Source organism: Dipodomys merriami, unplaced genomic scaffold (assembly GCF_024711535.1).
Source record: "Dipodomys merriami isolate MVZ:Mamm:240054 unplaced genomic scaffold, mDipMer1.0.p SCAF_78, whole genome shotgun sequence".
NCBI lineage: Eukaryota > Metazoa > Chordata > Mammalia > Rodentia > Heteromyidae > Dipodomys > Dipodomys merriami.
In genome coordinates this window covers 5,604,452-5,619,800 of record NW_027206379.1, presented here as the reverse complement: position 1 = coordinate 5,619,800, position 15,349 = coordinate 5,604,452, and the positions used below count along the sequence as shown (strand labels likewise).

Here is a 15,349-nt window from a genome sequence, read left to right as displayed (position 1 = left end):
TACTACTGTTTGAACGTAGGGCCTTGTGCTTGCTGGGCTTTGCCTGCTCGGTTGGTACTCTGCCACTTGAGCCATGCCTCTAGCCTGGTTTTTCTTTTGCTGGTTATTTTATCTTACAGACTTCTCTGGGACTAGAGTTTAATTTTCATTGATGGCGAATACATTTTCAGATTTTTCTTACTCAAATATTTGTGGAAAAATACAGGCTGTTTGCTAGTGGTGTGAAGTTGAGATTGAATTGTGAATCTTGTGATTATCTCAGCGTGACTCTTGAGTTGAGGTGTGTTTGCATCTGACCAGAGGCTGTCCGCCTCACGTGCTGCTGCTCACTGGTCCTCCGGCGGTGTGGGGGAGGGGTGGGGTCAGAGGCGTTTGCTCATGCACGGCTGACCCTCTTCTTCCTTCTTTTCCAGTCCACGCCTTCTCCGTCGGCAGACTTGCTGGGTCTGGGGGCCGCTCCCCCGGCTCCTGCCGTGCCCCCTGCCTCCGCTGGTGGTGGCGGGCTGCTGGTGGACGTGTTTTCAGACTCAGCTTCTGCGGTCGCACCGCTTGCTCCAGGCTCGGAAGACAACTTTGCCAGGTAGCCAGGTCCCCTCGGTCCCAAAGACTGGCCAGGGTCAGCTGTGCAGAGCTGGGTCTGGTCACTGCTTGATGGAGGTGGTTGGTGTTGGGTGCTGTGTGGGATGGTAGACCACATGGTCTGCCTTGCTGGTACCTGAGGATGTAATTATGTTGTCTCCTTTGTTCCTTGTTGTTAGGGTGCTTCATCAACGATTCTGGCGCTTTTTCTTTTCCTTTCTCCTGTCTTCTTGTCTGGTGTTTTGAACTCTTCACTGTGCCTTTGTTTGCCTTCTAGATACATGCTGTGATGATGATGATGATGATGATGATGATATAAGGGTTGTGAAAGGGTTGATATGTGTCACGACTTTGATTGTCCTCCCCCAGCTCTCCTTTCCCATCCTTATCCTCAAGTGGCTCAGTTTAGTTTTTACATATGTATATTGAATATGTGGCTGCATTTGCGCACCTTTCCTCTCCATTGGTGTCCCCCGGCCTCCCAGGCCCTCCCCACCCGTGCCGCTTTTGTTAAGCAGCCCATTAGTTGTTTAGAGGAGCTATTCCATTGGACTCTGCCGGTGACTTCCTGCCCCTGTTCCTGCTGGCCAAGCTCAGAGGTTCCTGCCTCTGGCTCTGTCCTCCTGACTCTAAGGTGTCTGTGCCTGGATGCCTGTATGTGCCCCTTGTTCAGTTCCTTCCTCCCCGCCGTCTCCCGTTTTCAAAAGGGAGCTGTCAGACTTCTCTCCCAGCACCTGCTCTTGCCTTTTGCTGCAGCAGATTCCCTCGGTACGGTCTTGGCTCTGCTGTGTCAGTGGTGGCCTGGGTTCTGTCCTGAGTATAGATGAGGGAGCTTCAGGAGTGGTCCTTGGGCCTTTCTCCTGGAGATGTTGGTGGGACTTGTTGTTTTAGATATTTTTATTTCCTTGTGTTCATTTTGCACACTGATTCTTACATCCTTTTAGGGAAGATGGGTTTAGAATGTGGTCTTGGTGTAAGTTGCTTCTCTGGCTGAAAACAGATTCTTAGCACTTTAGAACTGCTGAGTTTGGGATTTGAAGGCACCACAGAAAACCCAGGTCCATAGCTGCTAAGGGGGAAGCCACTGCCTGTTCTGACCTGGGCTGGGCTGGGCTGGGGAGCCACCTGGCTGGCCTGGGCTGGGCTGAGGAAGCCACCTCCCCGCTGGGCTGGGCTGGGCTGGGCTGGGCTGGGCTGGGCTGGGCTGGGCTGGGCTGGGCTGGGCTGGGCTGGGCTGGGGAGCCACCTGACTGGCCTGGGCTGGGCTGAGGAAGCCACCTCCCCGCTGGGCTGGGCTGGGGAGCCACCTGGCTGGGCTGGGCTGGGCTGGGCTGGGCTGGGCTGGGCTGGGCTGGGCTGGGCTGGGCTGGGCTGGGCTGGGCTGGGGGAGCCACCTCCTGGCTGGGCTGGGGAGGGGAAGCCTCTAACTCTCCTGTCTTGGCTGAGGGCTGCATGGTGACTGAGGGCTCCAGTGAGTGGTCTTGGCCTTGCTGTGGTGTTATCTCACTGTCGGGGTTTTGAGAATCTGCTTGTGGCGGGCTGAGTGCTGCCAGTTGCTGGTTAACTGGGCTCACATGGTAGCGTTTGTAGTATCCCAGGGGACCCAGAGCAGCTGCTGTTCTTTTGGGAGCAGGGTGGTGGAGGAGAGCGAGTGGGTGGTGGTGTCGGGGGCCTGAGGCTTCTGCTGCCGCCGCCCCCCCCCCCCCGGGGTCTCCAGAGGCCACTCTGTAGGCCTTGTGCCCTGGCTGGCCCTACTCCTACTCCTGTTAACCCGGCTGTTGGGGCACTGGGCCTAGTTCTTCGGGGCTGCAGCCCGTGCTGTGTTTATGGCAGCTTTGCCTGGGGACCCCAAGGTCATTGTTGGCCTGTGGCACAAGATGGAACCGGAGTGGGTTGCGGGGCACAGCGTGCCTGCAGGAAGCTGGACTTTGTACCATTCTAACATGGAGTCTCTTTGTCCCTACATTGCAAGGTCAAGGTGCAGACCCTTTGGAAAGCAACCAGCAAACAGATGAGGGCACCAGGGGCTTCTCTTCAGTCTTGTGGGTGACAGCTTGGCATTCTTGAGTTTCAGGTGACTTCGTCTAGAACCAAGTATGTGGGCCCATGGATGGTGTTGGCTCTAGCACCTTGAATGGCGTCTGAGCTGGGCATGGAGGAGCCGTCTGGCTCTCCCTCAGGCAGCAGATCGGTTGCCGCTGCTCCCAGCTGCAGGACGGCTGTTGTGAGCAACTCCGGACTACATGTGCTTGCATATACTCTCAGCAGTGTTGTGAAGGTTGGGCTGCAGTTGAATAGGCAGTACTTGGCTTGAGACTTCTTACTATGGCCAGAGCTGCGCAGACACCTGCTGAGTTATAGTCACGTGTTTGTGTGTGTGTGTCGGGGGGGGGGAGGGCTGCTGCCTCTGCTTCCTGTGGGCACAGCAGGTTGAGTGGGACCAGCCGAGCCCCTGAGGCCCTTGCTGAGGCCCCACACAACATTCTGACCGCATGTCTCAGGGTTGCAGACCCAGGGAAGTCCGCTGCTGCTGCGGTCTCTGGCAGAGAGTAACTTGATCATGGAGTCTTTGCAGGCGCAGGTGCAAGTGGAAACTTCCAGGTGTCTGCCACGGGGGACTGTTTCTCAGGCCCAGCATGGGCCACAGGTGCACCCTCTGCTGCCAGCCTCTCACCTCTGTCATGATGAGTGGCACCTCCCTCTCCTGGGGGGGCTGCCGGAGGAGTCCTGCAGCCGCCCCTCAGTCTCCGCCTCCCTCTCCTGGGGGGCTGCCGGAGGATCCTGCAGCCGCCCACTCAGTCTCTGTGTCCCTCTCAGTGAGATCTTGTGTTTCTTTGTTCTCTCCTGTCTTCCAGCCACAGAGGTGTTCTGGTCTTGGGTATTTTCTCCTTTATTTTTTACGTTGTTGGCAACAGTGGGGTTTGAATTCAGGGCCTTGTGTTTGCTAGGGCAGGAGCTCTACTGCTAGAGCTATGTCTCCAGCTAAGATCTCATGTACTTTAAACTCTTTTCCAAAACAAATCCTTATATTTCAAATGGGCAATTTGAGTGACATACATTCTGTCCTTTTCTCCTAGGTTTGTTTGTAAAAATAATGGTGTGTTGTTTGAAAACCAGCTGCTTCAAATTGGACTTAAGTCTGAATTTCGGCAGAACTTAGGTATGTGTTTTAATTTCTTAATAAAAATGTCTACAAACTATGAGAAACTACTGGTGTGGAATGGTTGTCCATGCTTGTAAAAATCCTGGCATTCGGGAAGCTGAAGCAGGAGGATTGCAAGTTCTAGGCCAGCTTCTGTCATATGGTGAAACCCTGTCTTAAAAGCAAACAAACAGCCAGGCTCTGGTGGCTCATGCCTATAATCCTAGCTACTCAGGAGGCTGAGATCTGAGGATCCTGGTTCAAAAGCCAGTCCAGGCAGTAACATCTGTGAGACTCTTATCTCCAGTTAACCACCAGAAAACCAGAAGTGGAGCTGTGGCTTGAGTGCTAGAGCTCTTGCCTTGAACTTGAAAAGCTTAGGGACAGCACCCAGGCCCAGAGTTCAAGCCCCACAACCAGCCCCCAAAAAGCAAACAAAACCCCAAAACCTGAAACAAATGAAAAGAGAGTGGGAGAATTATGAAAAATGTTTACAAGTCATACACTGACAGAACATTTATATCCAGAATGTGTAAGATGCTCCTTTATACACCCACTGGAAAATGAACAGCCTACTTTATAAAATGGCGTAGGCACTTTTCCAAAGAAGATGAGCAAATGATCAGGAAACATACCAGAAGATATTCTTCGCTGGTTATTAGGGAAACACAAACCCAAACTACAAAAAGCTGCTGCCTCACAGGTGAGGACGGCTGTGTCACAGACAAGTGCAGAAAGGTGGCATCGTGCACGTTGCTTCCGGAGCTGTGAGCTGGCAGGCCTGCAGTGGAGTCAGGGTGAGGTCCTGTAGACTTGAATACAGGATCCACAGTCTCACTTGTGGGAGTAGGCACAGAAAGGAAAGCAGCAGGGTCTTGAAGAGAGAGATGTGTGTACTCAAAGCAGCCAAATGCGGAGGGAAAGGAAGAAAGCACGAACAATATGACAGACGTGCACTGGGGTTGGAGATGCTGACAGAACCTACAATGGGGATGGCATTAAGGGAGATAAGCCAGACTCAAAAGGCAAAGTACTGCATCATTCCACTCACGAGGTCCCCAGAGCACTCCACGAAGAGTAGGATGGTGCCAGGGGCTGAAGAATCAGTGTTTAGTGGGGACACTTTCAGTTGGGAAGATGAGAAAGTTCTGGAGGTGGGTGGTGGGATGGTTGCAAGATGCCAGTGTGCTAATGCCCATGCGCTGTGCCTTTAAACACGATTGAATGGTCTAATTTGGGTTATCAACCACATGCAGTTGTCTCAAGAGATCAGAGCACACTGCACTCATTCCTTTGCTTAAGCAGTAAAGCACTACCAAATATTTTAAAACGTAGGGTCATGTTACAGATGTTTTATAAATGAAGGTACATACAAGCCCATGATCTTGAATATACAATGAAACTTCTCAGTTTAAAGGAACAAGCCCCGAGCCTCACTGGGCGACGGTGGCTCCGATCTTTAATCCTAAGCTACTTAGGAGCCTGAGATCTGAGGCTCATGGTTTGAAGCCAGCTTGGGTAGGAAAATTGGTGAGACTCTTTTCTCCAGTGAACCACCAAAAAGCTAGAAATGGAGCTATGGTTTAGGTGGTAGAGTGCTGGCTTTGAGCACAAAAGCTCAGGGAAAGCACCCAGGCCTGGAGTTCAAGTCCCAGAACCAACACAGAAACAAACAAACAAAAAATGAGCCTCTGGATGGGAACATATCCACATGTAGTAAAGACACTAGCCTGAGTCTGTTTGGTGGACAAATGAAGTTTTATATATTATTTCATATTATAAACTATAAAATGCTTTAAAATACTCAACACATATTTAAAACATTCTGCTACAGATTCGGATGTCATAAATAGTTGATAAACTATGTTTTATGTTCTAAGTTTTTCAGTACCAGTACTCTTAGAAAAAAGATAAAAGCTCCAAGATAACAGCTGAAGATCCATACCTAGTATACATGGTTCATTTTGATAATGCTCTTTCCCTCAAGATCATTAATAATTATATACCATTATTAAGTGTATTTCTATATACAGTTTCTTGGTCATTTTCCTATATTTTGAAGCTTTTCGTATCAAAGTAAATGCTTGCCATTTCTTCCTAATACCAGTTTGATAAAACTGTTAGAATAAATGTAATATAGAAATTGAAAAAAATCTTGCATGGCTTTTCTGTAGAGATGCAACATGACATAGTGAAACAAGTCCTTTAAATGTAACTCCTGAGATTGCCTGGCCTGGCCTCCTTTTCATTTTTATTTTGAGACAGTGTCTCTCCTTGTGCATCCAGGCTGGCCTCAAACTCTGTCCTCCTGACTTAGCCTCTCGAAGGATAAGTTACAAGCTTGCGCCATCTGGCTTCTGCCTGCAAGTTCTTGCCTAGTGCTGCCGTGGTCTTCCTCCTTTTCATTTCTAGCCCCATTCATCGCCACACTTTCCTCCTCCTCCAGTGTGAGGCTGGGCTCTCGCGCTCCTGTGGTGTAGCACACTGGTTCATAACTGGCATGCTCAAAGACTTAGTAGGCTGTATTCATCCTTTTTCTTTCATTTTGAAAGGCTGGAGAGTTGTTACCCAGCTTCCTCTATATATTATTTTTCTCTCCTCTCTCAGCTATAATCTTCTTGTGACATCTTTGTGGCTTCTGATGTGCAGTGTTCTCTGCGTAAAGGTGTGCGTCATCCATAAAGGGAGGAGCGATTGCTTTAGTTCCTGTCTCCAGCGCTCAGATCCTCACTCTATCACCACTAACGTTGGGTATTTCAGGAGGACTTGCTGCGCTTTCAGGCGCCTTTCCCAGCACATGGCCGGATGAACTTGGCAGTCCCATCTGGTGTCGGCACTCACTTGCACCAGAGGGTTCCAGAGACTGGGAAGTCCAAGAGCCAGATTCCAGCAGTCCTACACCTGTCTGGCTGAGGCTTCATCTCTGTCCATGGCTTTACCCAGCTGTGCTAAAGCAATGACATCAGACTGCTTTGCCTTTATCTTTCTTTCTTTTCTTTTCTTTTTTTTTTTTTTTTTGGGGGGTCCGGTCGTGGGGCCTGAGCTCTGGGCCTGGGTGCTGTCCCTCAGCTCTTCAGCTCAAGGCAAGCACTCTACCACTTGAGCCACAGCGCCACTTCCGGCCTTTTCTGCTTATGTGGTGCTGAGGAATTGAACCCAGGGCCTCATGCATGTGAGGCAAGCGCTCTACCACTGAACCAACTTCCCAGCCCTGCTTTACCTTTTTATAGAGAAAAAACTAAACCTTGAGCCACCCCCATAAGCCAGCCAGCCTGCCTGCCTGCCTCCCTCCCTCCCTCCCTCCCTCCTGCCCCCTCCCTCTCTCTCCTCCCCTCTTCCCTCTCCTCCCCTCTTCCCTCTCCTTCCATCCCCTTCTTTCCCTCTGAGTTGTAGGGTTTGAATTCAGAACCTGGGCGCTGTCCCTGAGCTCTTTCACCCAGGGCTAGTACTCTACTACTTTGAGCCACAGCAGTCTTTTTTGAGTGGTTAATTGGAGATTAAAGAGTCTCACGGGGACTTTTCTGCCCAGTCTAGCTTCAAACTTTGATCCTCAGATCTCAGCCTCCTGAGTATCTAGGATTACAGGCATGAGCCACCAATGCTCAGCTTAGTTTCCTTTCTGAACTTAAAGGATAAAAGTATCCACTAAGACTGGGTGAAGGCATCACTGCCTGGTTAGCTAGAACAGTGAGGCATTGAACATGGCCTTGTGGAGGGCTGATGGCCACAGTGAAGGGTCCGTGCGTGTGGGACTGGCCTGCCTGGGCAGCATCAGTACCAGGCTGGCTGTGAATGTGGTTCAGCCAGGCCTCCCTTGGGGAGGTATGTGGGTGGTCTTGCTGTTGCTGGTATAGGGAAGACAGGTGTGACTGTGGTCCTGAGAAGATCCCTGGAAGCAGATCTGCCGGTGTCAGCTGACCCTCCAAGCTTGTCATTTGTAGCTCTCCCTGCCTCTCCCTGCTCTGTGAGAGCATGGGCGGCCTGGAGATAGGCACCTGGAGGCCGGAGAGACAACTTCCTGTTTCAGCTGTCATGCTATTTTTATTTTTAATTTTTATTTTTATGTTTGTCGGTCGTGGGGCTTGAACTCTGGGCCTGGGCGCTGTCCCTCAGCTCCAGCTCAAGGCCAGTGCTCCACCGCTTGAGCCACAGCGCCACTTCCGGTTTTCTAGTGGTTTATTGGAGATAAGAGTCTCACAGACTTTCTTGCCCCGGATGGCTTTGAACCACAATCCTCCTGAGAGGAGGCTAGGATTACAGGCGTGAGCACCGGGCGCCCAGCTGGCATGCTATTTTTTAAAAAATAATTTTTTATTGTGCTTAAGTGATTACATAAATTTCACAAATTTCACAGTGTTGTGAGATAGTGACACTCAGTTAAAGTCACACATTTTAACCTTCACAAGGCAAATTGTCATTATTGTGGTCTATACAGTTTGTGAATTGTATGAGCTTTGATAATACAATATAATTTCTTCCACATCGGGTGGTGTGTACATTTCTTTCCTTTTGCTTAGCTTCAGCAGCTCCCTCTTTCCCTCTCCTTCCCTCCCTCCCATCGCTGCCCTTGAGTTGCTTAGTTTATTTTCATCCATGTCCAGTGCAGCTGATGGGCCCCTCTGTTGTAATTTTCTCTGTTTCCTTCTGATTCTGTGCCTCCCCGTAGCTTCCCTAGATGTGTGTGTGTGTGCAGACGTGAGCACGCATGCACACACAGACCCCCCCCAGCCATACGTGTGGTCAGCAGCATGGAGTCATTTAGCAATGACCTTTGTTTCTCGAGTCCTGTTTACTTTGTTGTATCTCCTTGCATTTCGGATTTCACATCCATCTATCTGGGAGACCATGTGCCGTTTGGCTCTTGGCTTACCTCACTCAACATGATTTGTTCTAGTTCCATCCGTTTCCCTGCGAATGCCATTATTTTGTCCTTTCTAATGGCTGCATAATATTCCATTGTGTAGAGGTACCACAATTTTTGGATCCATTCATCTGTAGCGGGGCATCTGGGTTGTTTCCATATCTTGGCTATTGTGAACAGTTCTCTAGTGAACATGGAGGTGCATGTGTCCTTGTATCCTGGGTCCTGTTGCTCAGGGTAGATGCCAACTGCCTGCTATTTTTAAAGCTAAAAAAATTGTTCATATATATATATATATATATGTATTTGAAAATAATTTATTGTTATTACAAGGGTCTGTTTTCTAAGTCAGGTAATGAGAAGTTCTTAGTTTTAAACACAGGTATGCATCATAAGAACTCAACTTACTTGGAGGCTTCAGGGGATATTCTGTGGAGACATGGTGAGATAAACTGCTTTTGTGTTTTTTTTTTTTTCTAGGGCGGATGTTCATATTTTATGGTAACAAGACCTCCACGCAGTTCTTAAACTTCACTCCAACACTGATCTGTGCAGACGACCTTCAGGCTAATATCCTTGGCGCTCTCCCCAGGCCCAGACTGACACAGACACAGATGGGCGGCAAAGAGGATTTAGAGGAGGCTTTGAAGAGAGTTGTTCTTGGTCAAAGTAGCAAGTTATTTCTAGGTGGTCAGCAAAAGCACGCACGCGCTTGTACTTGAGAATTGACTTTGGATGACGCATTGAACATCATTTGTGTGTGTATGTCTGCTTTTATCTAGCCTAGGGGGTCATGTGCTTTCCAGCTTGTTTTGTTGTTCTGTGATGAGCTCTGGCCCCTGTGTGAAGCCCCTCAGATGATCAGCGCGAGCATCTGGTGACAAACCTGGGCTTCTGGGCTTCTGTTCACTCTCGCAACCCTTTGTTTACACCGAAGACTGATCCCTTGGAGGTCATTAGGAATACCAGTAGAAGGTTTCAGTTGAAGGAGACAGCTGGAGTCTGCTGCATTTCCTCCCAGTGATGTCTTCCTCCAGTGCAGCTCAGCGAGAGGGATGCTCCCCCTTGGGCTCATGACCCCAGGAGAGTGAAACAGTAGGCTCTGTAAGGGGCAGCTCCCTGTTCATTCAGTGTGGATAGAGAGCTTGTCCCCCCAGCACAGGCACAGTGGAAACACACACACACACATGCAGGACTGGCTATGTAAGTTCCTGCACACACAGCCACTTTCTGTGTGTCCTCTTCCCTGGGAATCACTGGACTCTGTGGGACAGGGGGTGGCGCAGAGCCTGGCAGTGTGTGGCTGATGGGCATAGGACGTACCCAGGAAAGGTCTCCTGTGTCTTGTTTGCAGGGACATCACTAAGAGTTTTGTGTTGGCTGCTTTCAAGCACCATACTCAGAGCAAGGCAGACTCTGATTCACGAAGAACCCAGGGGCTCTCCCAACCCTTATAGTAAACAAGCTCTGGTTTCTCCCGAGAGCAACAGCAGTCCATGTGTAAGTGCCAGAGCCAATGGGCACAGAGCCAAGACAAGGCCAGCAGTCCGTGTGTAAGCTGGCCGGGTGCCGTGCCGGCTCTGTTCTGGCAGGGCTGGCTGTGGTCCTGAGCCTTGGTCAGCAGTGTTGGTGGGAGGCAGGGGCAGTGGGGCTGGGCCCACACCCTACGTGATCTGGACCCCTTAACAGCTCACATCTGAAGCTGCAGACCAAGCCTGTGGACCCCACTGTGGACGGGGGTGCGCAGGTGCAGCAGGCAGTCAACATCGAGTGCCTGTCTGACTTCACGGAGGCGCCGGTCCTCAACCTCCAGTTCAGGTGAGAGCTGTGCACGCGTCCTCAGTGCGCAGAGCCTGTGGGCACTGCCTGGCTCTGAGAGCGTGTCGCTGCATCTCGGCGAACCCACACAGCAAGCTCCAGTTGCCTGTGGCGGGAGGGGGGTAGGAAGCTGGCCTGTGACCCTGGTGCGGTACCACCTTGCCTGTGGGGTCTCCCTGCTCCTGTGGGGCTTGCAGGCGAGGGCGTTTCCGACTTGAGGGCTGGGCAGCTAGTCCTCGTGGGTCTGCTGGGGCTGGCTCCGAAGGACGGCTGCAGGGGTGGTGGTGACTGACTTTTTCCTGACACTGGCCTAGGTGAGGAAGGCTCGTCTTGCACACCTGGGGAAAAGCAGAGTGGGGGTGGGTGGAGGTGGTGGTGTAGGGCCTGTCTAGGTCTTCATTTGCCAAAGGAGCTGGGCTGAGAGCGGAGCTTGGCCTCCGGACTCAGATGAAGTGGCGGCCCCAGCTTTGCTGGTCTGTGCATGTCACCGGACACAGACCGTCCTTGGTGCGCTGGGTGGAGGCTTAGCTCTGGGGACACAGTGCTGAGGGTGGCCTGTATGGCATGCGGTGGGGTACCTTGGCCCGTCCTGGTGCCCTGGCGATTTTCCAACTGAATTTCTGGGTCTCCAGTTATTCTCTGTGCTTGCAGGTATGGCGGCACATTCCAGAATGTCTCCGTTAAGCTGCCCATCACACTCAACAAGTTTTTCCAGCCCACAGAAATGGCTTCTCAGGATTTCTTTCAGCGTTGGAAGCAGTTGAGCAAGTGAGAGGGCAGGGTGGGAGGAGCGGGGCTCTGGACAGTCGCGTGCCTCTCGCTTGGCCCCCGTACTCACCCTGGGTGCTGTTTCTCACAGTCCACAACAAGAAGTGCAAAACATTTTCAAAGCAAAGCATCCCATGGATACGGAGATCACTAAAGCGAAGGTAAAGGGTCGTGCGGGAAGGTCCTCCAGGCTGGGGGCCCGTGGGCCAGTGCCAGCCAGCGTCCTGACCCCTTCTCTTCTTCTGAGCAGATTATTGGATTTGGTTCTGCACTCCTTGAGGAAGTTGACCCCAATCCTGCAAATTTTGTGGGTGCTGGCATCATACACACCAAAACTACCCAGATTGGGTGCTTGTTGCGTCTGGAGCCGAATCTGCAAGCCCAGGTCAGGCCTCCAGGGAGGCAGGCGGGTGTGCCCGGATTGTTAGGCCCGGCTCAGTTTATGTGCAGCGAGGGTTACGTGGACCCCAAGTACAGTGGTTCATGCTGACAGAGGCTTACTCCTCTCCTCTAGCTGCCCCCGGTCAGTGTATGTGCTGTCTCCCTCTACCCACAAATGACCCTGGCTGCTGCCCTGATACCCCTTGTGGCTGTGTTGCGCTCAGCTCCTGAGGCGCTACCTGCTTTAGCTTTGAGCTCTTGCTGAGCTCCACCCCGCTGCTCTGTGGCAGCTTGAGCAGCGTTCTCCTCACAAAGCTCAGTGGAAACCTTCGTGTCCTAGTTCCTGCGCTGTGTCTGCTCCTAGTTCCTGCGCTGTGTCTGCTCTTAGTTCTGCTCTGTGTCTGGTTCTTGTTGGTTGGGTACTGGTGTTCAGTCAGTTCACATGGCTGATCCCAGGAGAGCCTGGCTGGCTCACAGGGTAGATATGCAGCTGGCTTTGTGAGAAGCTGCCAATCGTCTTGTCAGAGTGCCTGGCAGGCACCCACCCACTCTCCCCAGCCGCTGCTCTGCGTCCACTGCGGTGAGAGCCGGCTTCCAGAATGGGGGAGCCGGGGAGAGCTCGCGCAGCCGCTGGGTATGGCATACCCCGGGCTGAAAGGCCCTGGCTGAGGCTTGCCAGCTCCCTGTGCCCACTGACCGGTCGCTCTCTGTTTCAGATGTACCGACTCACACTGCGCACAAGCAAAGACACCGTGTCTCAGAGATTATGTGAATTGCTGTCGGAACAGTTCTGATCCTCAAGGATGGAAGATCAGGCTCATGTGTTTGTGCGTTTCTCTTCGTCTCTACCATTTGTCTTCATTACCGTACTGCAAATAAACACCCCTTGTCTGAACCCCACAGCACAAGGCGTCTGCAGCCCTGCACCTCCAGACGGCTCCGTGGGTGTGGATGGGACGCAGAACGCGGTTCCAGAAGGGCTGCAGCCGGCCTGCCCCGTCAGAGGAGGGAGCCTGGACCTGGGAATCAAGACAGCCCTGGGGGTCGGCCTGGCACATTAAAAGGGAAATTAGAAGTTTGAATGAAAGTGGAAATTTTGTTGAAATTTTATTGAAGTGCTGCCGTAGGGCGGCTGACCTAATCTCAGACCCTGGGAACAGCCCTCTCTGCTTGTAGCAATGACTCTGGGCTCTGGCCATGCTGGGCGTGACACAGATGGCTTGATGTGTGTGGCTGGCAGCAGGCTGGGGCACGTATGTGTTCACACGGGTTGCTGCAGCGCCCCTGGCGGTTTCTGGGGTAGGATCTTTAACTTGCTCTGTCGACTGTGGGCAACGCAGCGTGCCACGCTCACCTCTCTGGCCATTCTTTTCACAGCCCCATTTTTCTTGAAGGGACATTTGAGACATTCATTCTACTTGTTTGAAACTGTGGGTTTGCGGCATGGTGGGAAGGAGTTTCCAGTGGCTCTGGGGGGTGTGGACCTGGCTCCTTTTGTTTTAAATGGGTGCATTGTCCTGGGTGCGTTCTGGGACGGGGGTGTCACAAGCGTGGAGTGGCGGAACAAGGCTGTGCAAGGAGTGAGACTCCACCAACAGTGCTTTATTTCCCTGGCTCGTGGTTTTCCTGTTGAGTCCTGGGTGCTGCAGACCTGCACCTGTCCAACCCTTGCGTGAGGCGGGGTGGAGGAGGGAGGCCTGGTTGGTCAGGGAATGAAGAGGCCAGGGACAAGGAGGGCAGCTGGCCTGTGCTGTGGGAGGCTGTACGGGGCTCTCTGGCCGGTGTGCTGCTGCCCAGCACGGGTCTTGCGCAGGTTAGGTGGGCCCTGCAGGCCCAGTCAGGAGCCCAGTCCAGGGCAGAGGCCTTGGGAGCCACGGGAAGCCCTGCACTCCGCCCCCACATGTGGACACCGTCGGGAGGGGCAGGTTCATCTGAGCACGTGCCCCCGCCGACAGGTCCCTCTAGTTCACAGGGGCACCAGTCAACTGCACATAAGGTCCTTCAGCCAGCCTCAGCCACAGCCTCTCGTGACAGCTCCGGGGGTCCCTGGCAGCCCCACGTGCACAGCCTTTGTGTTGGTTTCAGAACAAACAACCTTGTGTACTGGTCCTTGTGTCCTTTGGAGTCCGTGGTCTGGCTGCAGAGTCTGATGCCCAACTGCCAAGGCTTGTGCTGCGGGTGGATGGTCTGGCTGGGTGGTGGGAGCAAACTTCCCTGTCCTTTCTCCAGTGGCCGGACAGAGTCTCTTTCCACCATGTGGATGGCCACGTGCCTGTGTGGCTACGGCTTGAGTGCTCCCTGGTGGTGGTGTCTGGGACATAGGAAGGGCGGCTGCTGGAGCACAAGCCTTTGCTCTGCATCGGGAGCCCCTGTCAGTCCAGTGTGCTCCTTCTCAGAGAAAAATAAATTCTGGAGTGTGACCCATGCCCATGTGTGGTCTTTGTGGGGGGGGGGGCGGTGAGCATCGTACATAGCCCTCAGTCCCTTGTGGGCATTGTGGGGAGCTGAGCATCAAGGACCTTGGGTCCTGTCACTTGCCGCTCCACGCACAGCAGCGTTGGAGCAGGGCTGTCTCCTGCCCAGTGGGTTCAGGTATGGCTGAGCCTAATCTGTCCACGGTAGAGCTGGGCTGTGGCTCCTCTGGGGTCCTGACTCTTGAAGGCCTGTGTTGTAGCCTAGAAGAGGAGCAGGCACAGGGCTCTCACACCTCGTATGGACCCAGCGGTCTGGACCTGGGCAGGATGGCCCCTGCCTAGGGAGCCCTCTGCGGTTGGTACAGATGGGGGGTGGGACCCAGAGCACTGTGGGCTCGCTCCACCATGGACTTGAAGCGTCCTGAGGGGGAGGGCCTTGAGGTGAGGGGTGGTGTCCTCCCTCCGGCCAGCCTGGGGACACAGGTCTTGCTGAGCCCCTTGGGTCTCCCGGTGGCCCACCCTGTGCAAGTATGATAGAGGTTCCTAGTGGCCCAGCCCATACAGGTCTGCCGTGCAGCTGTGATGGGGTCCTGGCGTCCCGTTCTGTGCGGGTGTGATTGGAGGATTCCGGTGTCCTGGTGTGCAGGTGTGTTGGGGAGTAGAACAGAACTCTGGTGATGCCACTTAAGCAAGTGTGCATGATTGGGGTAGAACTATGGTGGCCTGACCTGTACAGATGTGTGTAGGAATTTGATCCCTGAGGGTCTTGATTTGTAACCAAATGCCCAAGGAGCAGCCTTTGTCTGACAAGAATCATTTTAGTTGGAATCAGCTTTTTGGCAGGTGATAGACCTCTCCGAAGACGAGTTGGAAGCAGCTTCCTGCCCTCCTAGGTGGTACTGTTGTACTCGTCCCCCCTGCCCCTCCCTGGCTCATTAGAAATCCCCTCTTCCCTTCCAGCTGTAGTGCTTTCCTTATCTTCAGTCCCACTTGTCTCCTGCCCATTGCCCACACCCTTGGGTCACCATCCGAGCAATTCTGCATCTCCTGAGGACCTGAGTGGACTGCCCCTTCTCTGGTGTCTGCTGTCCCTGGGAACCGGGTGGAGCTGCCCCTTCTCCAGTGTCTGCTCCTGTCAGGGACTATAGTGTGACATGTAGATGGATGGTGCAGACAGGAAATGACCTCCCTGCGTGTCAGAGCAGGCTCTTCAGGTCACCATTCCTTACTGGTACTTAGGTGAGCCACGTCAAAGGGTACTTTGAGGCCGGGCCATGGCCAGGGAAAGGTCTGCTAAATAGACCCAGAGAAGATGTCACAGTGGTGTTTTAAGCTGGCTCCTGGTGGCTCAACGCCTGTCATCCTAGCTACTCAGGAGGCTGAGAT

General features: G+C 52.8%; 1 protein-coding gene across 3 annotated transcripts in view; it reads left to right on the top strand.

Moving 5' to 3' along the window:
* The window catches only part of Ap2a2 (adaptor related protein complex 2 subunit alpha 2), a 78,746-nt gene extending 64,773 nt beyond the window's left edge, over nucleotides 1–13,973 (top strand). For 2 of the 3 annotated variants that reach the window (XM_070009764.1, XM_070009762.1), the window contains exons 15-22: nucleotides 414–580; nucleotides 3,657–3,739; nucleotides 9,063–9,154; nucleotides 10,279–10,400; nucleotides 11,052–11,168; nucleotides 11,260–11,329; nucleotides 11,419–11,553; nucleotides 12,266–13,973. In XM_070009764.1, the coding sequence (XP_069865865.1) occupies nucleotides 414–580; nucleotides 3,657–3,739; nucleotides 9,063–9,154; nucleotides 10,279–10,400; nucleotides 11,052–11,168; nucleotides 11,260–11,329; nucleotides 11,419–11,553; nucleotides 12,266–12,343 (864 nt within the window). In that variant the 3' untranslated portion in view covers nucleotides 12,344–13,973. The remainder of the gene's footprint in view (nucleotides 1–413; nucleotides 581–3,656; nucleotides 3,740–9,062; nucleotides 9,155–10,278; nucleotides 10,401–11,051; nucleotides 11,169–11,259; nucleotides 11,330–11,418; nucleotides 11,554–12,265) is intronic. The other variant, XM_070009763.1, reaches the window with a different exon arrangement.
* The last annotated feature ends 1,376 nt before the right edge of the window (nucleotides 13,974–15,349 follow it).